The sequence below is a fragment of the Scyliorhinus canicula genome, chromosome 16 (genome assembly GCF_902713615.1).
Source record: "Scyliorhinus canicula chromosome 16, sScyCan1.1, whole genome shotgun sequence".
In the NCBI taxonomy this organism is placed as follows: Eukaryota; Metazoa; Chordata; class Chondrichthyes; order Carcharhiniformes; family Scyliorhinidae; genus Scyliorhinus; species Scyliorhinus canicula.
In genome coordinates this window covers 61223920-61237056 of record NC_052161.1, presented here as the reverse complement: position 1 = coordinate 61237056, position 13137 = coordinate 61223920, and the positions used below count along the sequence as shown (strand labels likewise).

The following is a 13137-nucleotide window of genomic DNA, read 5'->3' as shown; positions in this document are numbered from 1 at the left end:
TGGAGTAGGGATAGGTAATTTGGGATAGATAAATTGCCCCTTAATTAGAAAAAATAATTGGGTAATCTAAATTTATATTAAAAAAACTGTTGATTATTGGTTTCTCGCCACGCTGCGGCAGGATCCGGATCTTGCCAATAGGAGCGGGTTGGTTAGATCGCAAACTGATTGGTGTCTGGCAAGGTTCCTGATTTCGATCTCTTCCACGATCTACCTGGCTCGCTCGGATTCACGCCCGACGTGACGTGGCCAGTATATCGCAGCCAACGTTTGTCGCAACATTAAATATGACATTTTTGAAAAAACGGATATTTGAAAACAAACTACTTGCTGCACAAAGAAACAATGAGAAATAAATAAAGATGAGTATTAGAGTGTAATCGGGTGAGAGGGTGTGTTCCTGGCTCACTCCCTGGCTCACGGTGTGCACTTCACTCACTTTCAGACACTGTGAGAGTGGATGATAATCTGTGTGGGTGAGAGTGAGTGAGAACTCCGATGCTGGGAGTGAGCCAGATTTATAGACATATTCTGCCCCTGTGCAACACCCCCCCCCCCCCCTCACACTCTCTCACACCCCTCAAACTCACTATCCTGCTCTTTCTCTCTCTAGCCCCCATCAGACTCTCTCCCTCATACTGTCTCTTATTCCCCCTCACACTCTCACCCACACTGCCTCTCTCATTCCCCCTCATACTCTCTCAACCCCTCACACACTCTTTCTCACCACCCTCTCCCCCCCCCCCCCCCCCACGCTCTCTCTCACACATTCTCCAACCCCTCAAACTCTCTACCCTGCTCTTGCTCTCTCTAACCCTGTCACACTCTCTCCCCCTCATACTGTCTCTCTCATTCCCCCTCACACTCTTGCTCGTTCTCTCCCCTCCCCCCTCATGCTCTCTCTCACACATTCTCTCTCAGTCTCCAGTCACTCACACACGTCGCCAGTAGGCCCCACTCCTGCTGCTTCGTTCTCTGTTCCGGATGCCTGCACCACGTTCCAGTTGCCCAGGCACCGCTCCATGGCTCTTGTGCTCCCAGTACCTCTCTTCCCTGGGTTTTACTCCCAGCCCCCAGCTCCCCAGCCTCACTCCTCATCTCGCCGGCTCTCAGCTCTCTGGACCTTGTTTCTTGGTTCCCCAGGCCCCAAACTCACCCCTGCTGATGGTCACTTCTCCTGCAATCACAGATTATTGTTCTCCCACGTTTCCTGTTGATCGGCTCACTCGTGTGTGGATGAGGGTGATGGAGAACTCTGATGCTGGGTGTGAGTCAGGCTTAGTGTATGGGTGAGGGTGAAGCAGAACCCTGATGCTGGAGTGAGTCAGACTTAGTGTGTGGATGAGGGTGAAGCAGAACCCTGATGCTGGAGTGAGTCAGTCTTAATGTATGGGTGAGGGTAAAGCAGAACCCTGATGCTGGAGTGAGTCAGACTTAGTGTGTGGGTGAGGGAGAACCCTGATGCTGGGAGTGAGGCAGACATATGGACACTAGTGAACCTATGAGCAGAAAACATGGGAAGAAATAGGCTGTGATTGGAGGAACAGCTACCTGCTGATTCTTCCATTCAAACTCCCATGTTTGACTGGCATTCTGAAAATTGGCTCCGGGGGACTGCATCGAGGCCGCATGTCAGACAAGCCTGCTTTAAAGCATGGCCATGCATGTGCGTATCTTAAAGGCAACATTGCAGTTCCATAGCCAGTTTGTTCGGTCTATGACATTATCAGTGACCACAATGCCTGTGCAGCTTAGAGGGAATATTGGTAGACATTATCAGTGAGCCCGTTGGATTCACTATCCACCACATATACATGATGGACCCTGTACCTTCTATTAACCCAGGTTTAATTTGCTGGGTCTCTCATATGAATTCTATCATAATCTTCGCAGGAATGTGAACGCAGGCGCTCTCTGGGGCAGCTGCTTCTGTGAAATAGAACACAGAAGATGCTATAACCCGCAACATAAAATTGATGTTCAAGTGAATGGCTGACTCTTATTCGCTGATTTAAGCGACTGCACATTTTAATCATGGACTCGTAAAAAAATGTTTTCATTCTTTCAAGGTGTCGCTGGCTAGGGCAGCGTTTATTGCCTTTGAACTGAGTGGCTTTCTAGGCCATTTCAGAGGAATACAGATTTTACCATCTGCCATGTGGGAAACCCCTATATCACTCCTCCCCCTCAGTGATAGAAGTTGGCCCAGAATCGAAGCATGCCCCATCAATGGAAAGTAGAATGTGCTGTTGCTGCGTGGAACCACTTGATCTTTAAGGTGCTTTTACCTTCAAACACCACACCAATGCAATTATAGCCAAACCATTTGAGATTTTATTCAAATATATTTATTTAAATATATTAAATGTATAAAATTCAGCTGTCATATATTATTAGGATAAAGAAACGTAATAATAGTAACAAAGTAGCAGTTTTCATCACAAAAATAAAGATAATCTTATAAGTAAAGTGCTGTGCATAAAACAAACTGTACATTAGAGGTCATCAAATGGAGTGTCTTGCAGAGGTCACTGACCAGCAAGGTCCTTCTCAAAACACTTCAAAAGTCAGTAATAAATAAATGATAGTCTTATTGTCCATTCCTCACCGACGTGGATGCAAACAGATCACCGGGACTTGCTGTGCAGTGTACTGTAGGTGCCCAGGAGCTTGTCCCAGTGGGTAAAGTAAGGAGCATAGTTGGTTTTAAACTTCATGTGATGCAGGTCGTGGTGAGGTGCCCCCCCGTAGAGGCCGAAGGGTACCAGCCTGTGTGTGGACCAGGGTAAGTCGTAGCCCGAGTGGTCCTCCACCGACAGCCAGATGTTGCAGACGAAGAAGAGGAGCTTGGTGAGGGGGTGGCAGCCCAGGATGGCCGGGTTGACGGCGGCGAAGAAGCCCAGCGAGAGGGTTTCCCAGGCTCCCGAGTGCTCGGTGGTCAGGGCGAAGGTGGCCGTGTACTTGTGGTGGACCTTGTGGAAGGTGCGGTAGAGCCAGGGCACCTTGTGGTGGAGCAGGTGCCACACGAAGTACTGGAAGTCGAAGAGCAGCAGGCAGGCGGTGATGTCCAGCAGCGCCCGGCCCAGCCCGGGGGCAGAGTCCGGCAGGAGGACGGGTCGCCAGTACCAGTGAGCCACCGACAAGGGGAAGATGTAGACCAGGTGGTTGAAGAGGGTCCGCCCCACGCAGCAAGCCATCATCCCCAGGCTGGGGTGGTTCTGATCTTGGATCTTGTACCTCCTCAGGAAGGCGAGCCGGGCTGCCAGCAAGTCCAGGGCGATGTAAGGCAGGCAAAAAGACAGGTAGACCCCCAAGGAGAAAATGACTGGGAAGAAAGGGGACCTCAGGCAGTCCTGCCGGCTCCGCACCAGCTCCCAGAGCGGCTGCAAGAGCGGAGTCTCCAGCGGGGCGCTGTGCACAGCGCTCACTCCAACACTACAGTTCATCCTGACCAATGTGTGTGTTTTCTACAGCATGGTGAAAGCAGCCTCCTTTTGTACTCACACCAAGCCCGCCCATCAGGAGGCGTGCACAGTTAACCCCCCCATGCTCGGTTAGGTCACATTTCCGCAGAGGGAACACGCGTGTAGGAAAACTGCTGGACGCAAATGTATCAGATCCTCAAAATGCGACACAAACGTTAAAAAAATACTTTTTTATTTCCCCTTGCAAACGCTAGTCTGTGGCTATCCAGCCCGGATTATTTCCACGCTCCAAACGTCACCGCTTTTCTTTCAAGCAACATCTCTGCCCTGTATTCGGTTTCCCTTTCGTTACGTTTTCCCTTTGCCACCTGGATTGACCAAGTCGGGAATGTTTCAGCTTCCAAACATTTCCTGTTTCAGAACTAAACGGCTCGTGTGTGTGTTTCATCTGGTACATCAGAGCATGAATCGCCACTCTGGGCACCAAGCCAGACAGAGTGAAGACCCCCCTTCATCACCCAATCACAACAGAGGCGCTATTACTATTACTAATAATAGTAATCTTTATTGTCACAAGTAGGTTTACATTAACATTGCAATGAAGTTACTGTGAAAAGCCCCTAGTCGCCACATTCCAGCGTCTGTTCGGGTACACAGAGGGAGAATTCAGAATGTCCAAATTACTTAACAGCACGTCTTTCGGGACTTGTGGGAGGAAACCGGAGCACCCGGAGGCAATACTAAATCGACATCTGAAGCATAGTTGGCGCTGTTATCATCATGAGAGGGGGCAGTGAGGAATGATGTAATGCTGTGTCTCTAACACATTCCTGTACAGTGTGTGGAACCCAGCCAGCTGGTGGAGTCTAAACTCAATGCACAAAGTTTGAACTTAGGGGTTTTCCACACGACAGCAAGATTAAACTTGAGACTTAAGGCAGGAATGTCCAAGAACGTGACTTTTTAAAAAAATGTAATCGCTTGAGCACCAATCTCCATGTGTTTCTACTTGAAGGAAAGCTGCATTTGCCGTCATAGCTTTTCAATGTTATCATTACGGACTGCACTGTCAGAGGTGCTGTAGTACTTTTAAAGAAACGTTTAAGGGATTTGTAAACATTGCGCCGCCTTGAAATCTCAAATTCCCCTGGCCAACATTTAGCGCTCAGTAGCACAAAAAAGAGGCCCTTTGGCCCATCCTGTCTGTGCTGGCCATCAAGCACCTATCTATTCGAACCCTATTTTCCAGCACTTGGTCCGTAGCCTTCTATGTAAAGGCATCTAAAAGCACATCTAAAATGGTCGGCATTTACCTCACTGCCCATTGCTGTGTCCTGCTGTGCATGAATTAGCTGGCAATTTTGCCTGCATTATGGGAGGGGACAACAGTTCAAAAGTACTAATTGCTTGTGAAGTGTAATGGAATGTCCTGAAAAGATCTTTATAACTGAAAACTCTCGCCTTGAAAGGAAAGTCAATTATTTGTACCAGAACACCTGGTGGCAGCCCAGAATGTTGCTATTTAAAATTAAGCACCCCAGAAGGGGGCGAGGCAGTAAAATGAATGAACATTTGATTTACCGCCAAATGGATGCCTTTTTTCATTGACCCCCAGGAGCACCTACAGTTCATAGAAATCATAGAAAAGTTACAACACGGAAGCAGGTCACTCGGCTCATCTTATCCAGTCCGAGGATACCCAAGTGCCCTTTCTAATCCCACTTCCTGCACCCGGTCCATAGCCCTGTAGCTTAGAGCACTACAGGTGCAGATCCAGGTACGTTTTAAAAGAGTTTTGGGTCTCTGCCTCCACCACCAACTCGGGCAGCCAACTCCAGACTCCCACTACCCTCTGCATAAAAAATGTTCCTCATCATGTACCTCTACACCTTCTGCCTCATATCTAGAATTTTCCACCAAGGGAAACTATTTTATCCTGTCCACTCTTTATCTCATTGTTCCGACATCATCACTGGGTCAAAATTCTGAAGCTCCATACCTGAGAGCACAATGGGAACACCTTCACGACATGCAGGTTACAAAGAAGGTCAGCAACATCACCTACTCAGGAACAGGGCGAATTAATCAACTTATCTAATGCTCAAAGTTCTATGTAATCCTATGTAACTAGGGATCAGCATTTTTTTGAGCAAAAATATACTTTATTCAAAATATGTAAAAGAAACATTACAAAACATTTCAAATAGTCCAAACAAGAAACGGTAATGATGTTTGCAGTTTCTCCATAGATCATGTTGCACTCTGAGTTGCTTCAATATAATAAGGAGAACATTACAAACATTTTAAAATTATCTTTACAGACAGGTGCAATGATGTCCACAGTTTCTACAGAGATCATCTTGCAAATTGGAGGTGCTTCAACACAATTGCATTCACTATATACAGTTGAGATCAAGCTTTCAGTCTGAGGGGTTCTACACAGTTACCAGCCACTTTGTGTTCTAAGATTTTACACACTGGTCTTTTCCCATTGGAACTAAAAGCGAGCAATGCCCATATCCCAATTTGATATTTTAAAAAGTCTTGGTGATCTTGAACTATATTTGGAATTTGTTTTCACTATCACTTATGATCTCTTGTCACACAAGGCTCTACGTAATCATCTTTGATAAACATTGGCTGCTTGACACTTTTGTTAACAGTGAGGATTTCCTGCTATGCACTTGGTAACTCTATGCAGTTTAATCCTTCAGATAGTGAAGCCTATTTTTATTTTCATGCAACAAATAACCATTTAAGTTTGGATGGATATGGTTAAAGGTCCAGTTTGATTGGATCATAGATTATTAAACTGTGGGATATCCCCAGGCTGTGGAAAAATTCCCTGTCAACAATAAGGGCGTTGATTGGTTTCCTCCGCATTCTGTTAACTATGATTGATTGCCTGAAGGATTTAGGTGGAATGCACAGTGGCGGAATTCATTGACTGTGTACTGAGCAGAAACAATAAAACATCCTATTCAATGACAGTAATCTGCCTGAACAAAACATTTCAATTGCCAGAAGCCTGCAGTGAAAAGAGAAAATGCTGGGAATACCCAGGAGGTCTGGCAACAGCTGTTGAGACAGGATCAGAACAAATATGTCAGGTGGATGCCTCTGTGCCTGAACCGAGAGTACATTGAGATATGACAAGTTTCGAGTAGGAAATGGGGGAAGGGAGGTTGGAACAAAGTGAAGGTCTGTGATCACGTGCAAGGCAGGAGTAATGAAATGGCAAAAAGTACAATCGTGCAAAGCAAAGGACAAGTAAAGCGACAAAAGATTATCTTTTTTTCTTTATCCTTTTGTGCGATGTGATTAACACTGGCAAGGCCTGTATTTGTTGCCCGCCCCTAATTACCCTTGAACTAAATGGTTTACTGGCATATTTTGCTGGCATTGGGGCTAGTTTAGCTAGGGGCTGGTTTAGCTCACTGGGCTAAATCGCTGGCTTTTAAAGCAGACCAAGCAGGCCAGCAGCACGGTTCGATTCCCGTGCCAGCCTCCCTGGACAGGCACTGGAATGTGGCGACTAGGGGCTTTTCACAGTAACTTCATTGAAGCCTACTCGTGACAATAAGCGATTTTCATTTTGGAGTCAACCATTTTGCAGGTAGGTCTGTCAGATTTCCTTCCTTAAAGGGTATCAGTGAACTAGGTAGTGCAACAATCGGTGGCAGTGGTCTCCGTTGCTGGACTAATTTTATGAATGAATTGAATTTAAAATCCACCAGCTGCTGTAGTGGGATATGAACCCTTGTTCCCAGGTTAGCCTGGTCCTCTGGATTAGCAGTTCAGTGACATTACCATTGTGACACCATCTCAAACATCTGGAGGAAGTCGAAATGCAAAAGGCAGAATAATCATCAATAGCTGCCAGCCAGCCAAAAAGAAAATTATTGGAGGAGAAGTTACAATCTTTAAATTTTTTAACTCAATGATGAGCCTGAAATCTTAAAAATTCTTTCATGGGATGTAGACACCACTGTCTGGACCAGCATTTATTGCCCATCCCTAATTGACCTCCAACTGAGTGGCTTGCTCAGCCATTTAAGAATCAACCACATTTTTATGGATCTGGAGTCACCTATAGGCCAGACCGCGTAACAACGGCAGATTTCCTTCCCTAAAGAACATTATTAATAATAATAATGATCTTTATTAATGTCACAAGTATTAATGTCACACGTTAACACTGCAATGAAGTTACTGTGAAAATCCCCGAGTCGCCACATTCCGGCGCCTGTTCGGTTACACTGAGGGAGAATTCAGAATGGCTAATCCACCGAACAAGTGCGTCTTTCGGGACTCGGTGGGGTGTCATGCCAATCAACAATGGTTTCATGCCATCATTAGACTTTAAATACCAAATTTTTATTGAATTCAAATTTCACTATTTGCCGTAATGACTATTTGTCATTACCCCGGGTCTCTGGATTACTAGTACAATGTCAAAGCCACTCTACCACCATCTTCAATTTGGAACAGGGCAACAGGATAAGGACAGAGGAGTGAGAGTGCAAGTTAAACACCCTCAGCATCCAGACTCCTCACTGAAATTCAGAACATATGCTCTGCCCCCTGCAGTTCTGACAAAGAACCATCAACCTAACATGAACACCTGTATGCTGCACCCGATGCCCTTGTCTATGTATTGACATTATGGACCATGTGTTGCCCTTTTAAGTATTTTCTTTTTCTTTTCATGTACTAAATAATCTGTTCAGAATTTCTGCCCCTGCTCCCTTCAATTCAATGAATTACACTTGACGAATTATATGAAACCGCCACGTGTAAAATGATTTTTGAACCACCTCCTTCACAAACTACAAGAAACTCAGCCATAGGAGTGGAGGGGTGTTGGTGAGAGTTGAGGGTGTGTGCAAGAGGGTTGATGAGAGTTGGGGGGTACTCAGGGGGGAAGGGGGGGTTTGATGGAAGTTGGAGATTGCGCAGTGCATGGGGGGGGCGGGGTTTGATGGAAGTTGGAGTTTGCGCAGTGCATGGGGAGGGGGGGGGGGGGGGGGGGGTGGTCCTGCCCAGGTAATTTTTCTATACACAAATGATCAATTTTCATTACTTTTGTCCCATATATTTTGAGAAAGTAAGTGCAGAATTAAATGAAAACACTTTCTACTCTTCCAAGAAAAGGAAGAAAATCCGATGGTCATCGCTGCTGAAGTAATCGTTATGTTGCGATAAGTGAAGAGAAAATTACCATCCAATGTGGTTGGAAGTCCCACTTGACAAGACTTTTCATTTTAAATAGATGTTGTCTTTGTGCAAAGACATTTACTGTTGTGAGAAGTATCATGATTACATCTAAGGTCAAGGTGGCACGGTGGTACAGTGGTTAACACTGCTGTCTCACGGCATCGAGGACCCGGGTTCAATCCTGGCCCTGGGTCACTGTCCGTGTGGTGTTTTCACATTCTTCCCGTGTCTGCGTGGGCCTCATCCCCACAACCTAAAGATGTGCAGGGTAGGTGAATTGGCCATGCTAAGTTGCCTGTTAATTGGAAAATATAATTGGGTACTCTAAATTTATCTTTAAAATATCATTACATCTAAGGTCAACATTGTAACAAAATCAATGTGCTTTTCTCTCTTAAAATGAAGAGTACTAATTAAATACTATTAAAAGCACTAATGCCTATTTAATATGATTTTGGGGGATTTTCCTGTATAGTAGTTTAGTTTCACTTTCATGAATCATCAAATCGATTCAGCCCAAAATAAATGCAAACAGAAAATTGAAAGTGACAAATACAAGACTTCCTGCATTGACTTTGAGGGGTTCTTGACTGAGTGGATTGGAAAACTGTCCCCATGAGCGGAAGGCTGCAGGACTAAAAGGCATTGAATGCAGCTGAATAGAAAACAGGCAACTGCAGGAAGAACATTTATGCAGCAAGTGGTCTGGACATGCAGTGCACTACCTTGTACAATACTGAAGACTAATTCAATCGTGACTTTCAAAAGAGAAAATAATTGCAGGGTCATGGAGAAAAGGCAGGGAAGTGGGACCAGCTGACTTGCTCTTGCAGGGAGCCAGCATGGGCATGGTGGGCTGGATGGCCTCTTTCTGCCCCATTGTTATTCTCTGATGCTATGATTCTATGTGTAACTACAGACTAGTCAATTTAACTGTGCTGACATTAAAGCTTTTAGGAATGATAATCCAGGGCAAAATGAACAGTCACTTGGTCAAATATGGATTAATTAAGGAAAGGCAGCAAGGATTTGTTAAAGGAATATCATGTTTAATTTATTTGATGGATTAAGACAGAAGGTTTATGAGGGTAATGTGATCGATATGATGGACAAGGGCTTGTAAAAGGTCTTTGATAAAGTGCCACATATCAGGCTTGTCAGTAAGGTTGGAACTCATGGAATAAAGGGTCAGTAGCGGCATGAATACAAAGCTGACTGCGTGACAGGACACAGAAAGCACTGTGACATTTTTGTTTTCAGACTTGAGAAAGTGGGGTTCCTCGTGGACCATTGCTTTTCTTGATCTCTTAATAATCTAGCCTTGCAATTTAAAAATTTGCAGATGACACAAAACTTCCACGTATTCTGAACTGCGATAGGATAGTGGTAGGGTTGAAGAGGACACAGATAGGCTGGCATAATTGACAGGTCTGTGGGTAATGAAATTTAAGGCAGAGAAGTGGGGTCAGAGTACTTGTGTATATTTAAGGCCGAGGTAGATTGATTCTTGATCAGTGAGAGAATCAAGGGTTATGGGGAAAGGCCGGAAAAGTGCACATGAGGAATGTTGGATCAGCCATGATCCTGTTGAATAGCAGAGCAGGCTCGAGGGGCCGAATGGTCTACTCCTGTTCCTATTTCTCATAGTCTTATGTGTAAAAAGTTATGTTTTGAAAGGCAGGCCGATGCATGACAAATAAAAATAAAGTGTGCAAATGTAAAGGACTGAGCAAATGTAAAGGAGAGAGGCCTTGGAGAAAGTGACACAAATTGTTGAAGGTGTAGGGCTGGTTGAGTCTGGTCTTTAAAAATAGAGGCAGAAGAGTGCAAAATCAAGGATGCCCCAAAAATCTATTTTGGCTTCAAATAAAGTATTGTGTTAAGTTCTGGGCAGTGCATTTTCAGAAGGATGAAATAGCATTGGAGGGAGTGAAGAAAAAATTTAAGAGGATGGTGAGGGATTTATTTTGAACCATAGAATTCCTACAGTACACGAGGCAATTCAGCCCATTGAGTCTGCACCGGCCCCTGAAAGAGCACCCCACTTCGGCCCACTCTCCTGTCCTATCCGGTAACCCCACATAACCATTTGGACACTAAGGGCAATTTAGCATGGCGAATCTACCTAAACTTCACATCTTTAGACTGTGGGAGGAAATGGGAGCTCCCGGAGGAAACCCACGCAGACACGGGGAGAAAGTGCAGACTCCGCACAGTCACCCGAGGCCGGAACTGAACCCATGTCCCTGATGCTGTGAGGCAGCAGTGCTAAGTTATGCGGTTAGATTGAAAACTTGGATTGTTTTCCTTGGAGAAGAACAGTTTGAGCAAACACTTGATGAAGTTGTTTACAATCACGGTGGGGGGGGGTTGGGGGGGGGGGGTGGGGGTTGCTGGACAACATAGATAGAGAATAACAGTCAGGTCAGCCATGGTCTTATTCAATGGTGGGGCAGGCTCGAGGAGCTGACTGGGCTACTGCTGCTTCTAATTCATTAAGGGGCTGGTTTAGCACAGTGGGTTAAACAGCTGGCTTGTAATGCAAAACAAGGCCAGCAGCGCGGGTTCAATTCCCGTACCAACCTCCCCGAACAGGCGCCTAGTGGCTTTTCACAGTAACTTCATTGAAGCCTACTTGTGACAATAAGCGATTATTATGATTATTATTATATACTCGGATGTTCCCATCATATGAAAGGTCAAGTACCAAAGGATACCGATTTCAGGTGAATAGCACAAGGACCAATGGTGGCTTTATTTTCCAGTGAGTTGTTAGATTCTGGAGTGCACTGCCTGAGAAGGTTCTGGAAGGAGACAAAATCAGGGCTTTGAAAAGAGAATTGAATAAAGCACCTGAAGAGAAATCATTTATAGGGCGACCGGGAAAGGGTGGGCGAAAGTGACCAGCTGATTGATCTATCAAGAACATCATAAGCACAACTGTGCTACACCCATTCTGTGATTCTAGGATGTGATTCTATGGGAGATTTTGTGACAGTTAAAATTTCGGTTTTGTTTTCTAAATTGAAAGTGGGCGTTTTCCACTTTTTAAAGCTAGGTACATTTTCCCTTTCAGTTTTCCCTTTCAGCTAATGTGGTTCCATTTTTCAATGTAAGAAGTCTTACAACACCAGGTTAAAGTCCAACAGGTTTGTTTCAAACACTAGCTTTCGGAGCACTGCTCCTGCCTCAGGTGAGGAAACCTGAGGAAGGAGCTGCGCTCCGAAAGCTCGTGTTTGAAACAAACCTATTGGATTTTTTTTTAATATAAATTTAGAGTACCCAATTCATTTTTTTCTAATAAGGGGCAATTTAACGTGGCCAATCCACCTAGCCTGCACATCTTTTGGATTGTGGGGGCGAAACCCACGCAAACACGGGGAGAATGTGCAAACTCCACACGGACAGTGACCCAGAGCCGGGATCGAACCTGGGACCTCGGCGCCGTGAGGCAGCAATGCTAACCACTGCGCCACCGTGCTGCCCTACCTGTTGGACTTTAACTTGGTGTTGTAAGACTTCTTACTGTGCTCACCCCAGTCCAACGCCGGCATCTCCACACCATTTTTCAATAAGGGTGATAGAGATAAACCAGGAAATTACAGAACAGCTAGCCTCACATCAGTAGTCAGGAAACTAATGAAGAAATTTCTGAAGTAGACAATTCATCTCCGCTTGGAGAGGCAAGGTTTGATCAGGGATAGTCACCATCATGTCAGAAGGAGGGCATGACTAATTAACTTGATTGAATTTTTCAAGGGGGTGACTGGGTGTGTAAATGAGCGTAGTACAGTTGATATAGCTTATATGAATTTCAGCAAAGCCTTTGACAAGGTCCCACATGGGAGACTGTGGGATCCAGGGTAACTCGGCAAGTTGGATCAAAAACTGGCTCAGTGATAGGAGACAGAGGGTGGTGGTAGAAGTCAGTTTGTGTGATTGGAGGTTGATATCCAGTGATGTGCCACAGGAATCAGTGCTGGATCCCTTATTGTTTGCGATATATATAAACAATAGGAGCTGGTTTAGCTCACTGGCTAAATCGTTGGCTTTTAAAGCAGACCAAGCAGGCCAGCAGCATGGTTCAATTCCCGTACCAGCCTCCCCGGACAGGCGCCGGAATGTGGCGACTAGGGGCTTTTCACAGTAACTTCATTGAAGCCTACTCGTGACAATAAGTGATTTTCATTTCATTTCAATATAGATGAGAATATGGAGGTGCGGAGGGGATGATAAGTAAGTGCATGGATGACATGAACATTATCGTTAATAGTGAGGAAGGTCTTAGGTTGCAGGAATATATAGATGGGTTGATCAGAGGGGCAAATTAGATGGAATTTAACCTTGAAAAGTGCGAAGTGATGCACTTTGGAAGGATAACAAGACCAGGGAGTTATCAATGAATGGAAGGACACTAGGAAGCACAGAGGGTCAGAGGGATCTTGACGTGCTTATCTACAGATCCCTGGAGACAGCAGGATGGATCAATAGGGTA

At 45.1% G+C, this 13137-nt stretch overlaps 1 protein-coding gene across 1 annotated transcript; it reads right to left on the bottom strand.

Moving 5' to 3' along the window:
• Window positions 1-2311: 2311 nt before the first annotated feature.
• ch25h (cholesterol 25-hydroxylase) lies at window positions 2312-3452 on the bottom strand. Its single transcript, XM_038773954.1, has one exon. The coding sequence runs from the start codon at window positions 3444-3446 to the stop codon at window positions 2628-2630; it is 819 nt and encodes a 272-aa protein (XP_038629882.1). The 5' UTR covers window positions 3447-3452; the 3' UTR covers window positions 2312-2627.
• Between the last annotated feature and the right edge of the window lie 9685 nt (window positions 3453-13137).

Coding starts and splice junctions, on each gene's coding strand:
- ch25h (XM_038773954.1), bottom strand. CDS start 3,446: ATGAACTGTAGTGTTGGAGTGAGCGCTGTGCACAGCGCCCCGCTGGAG.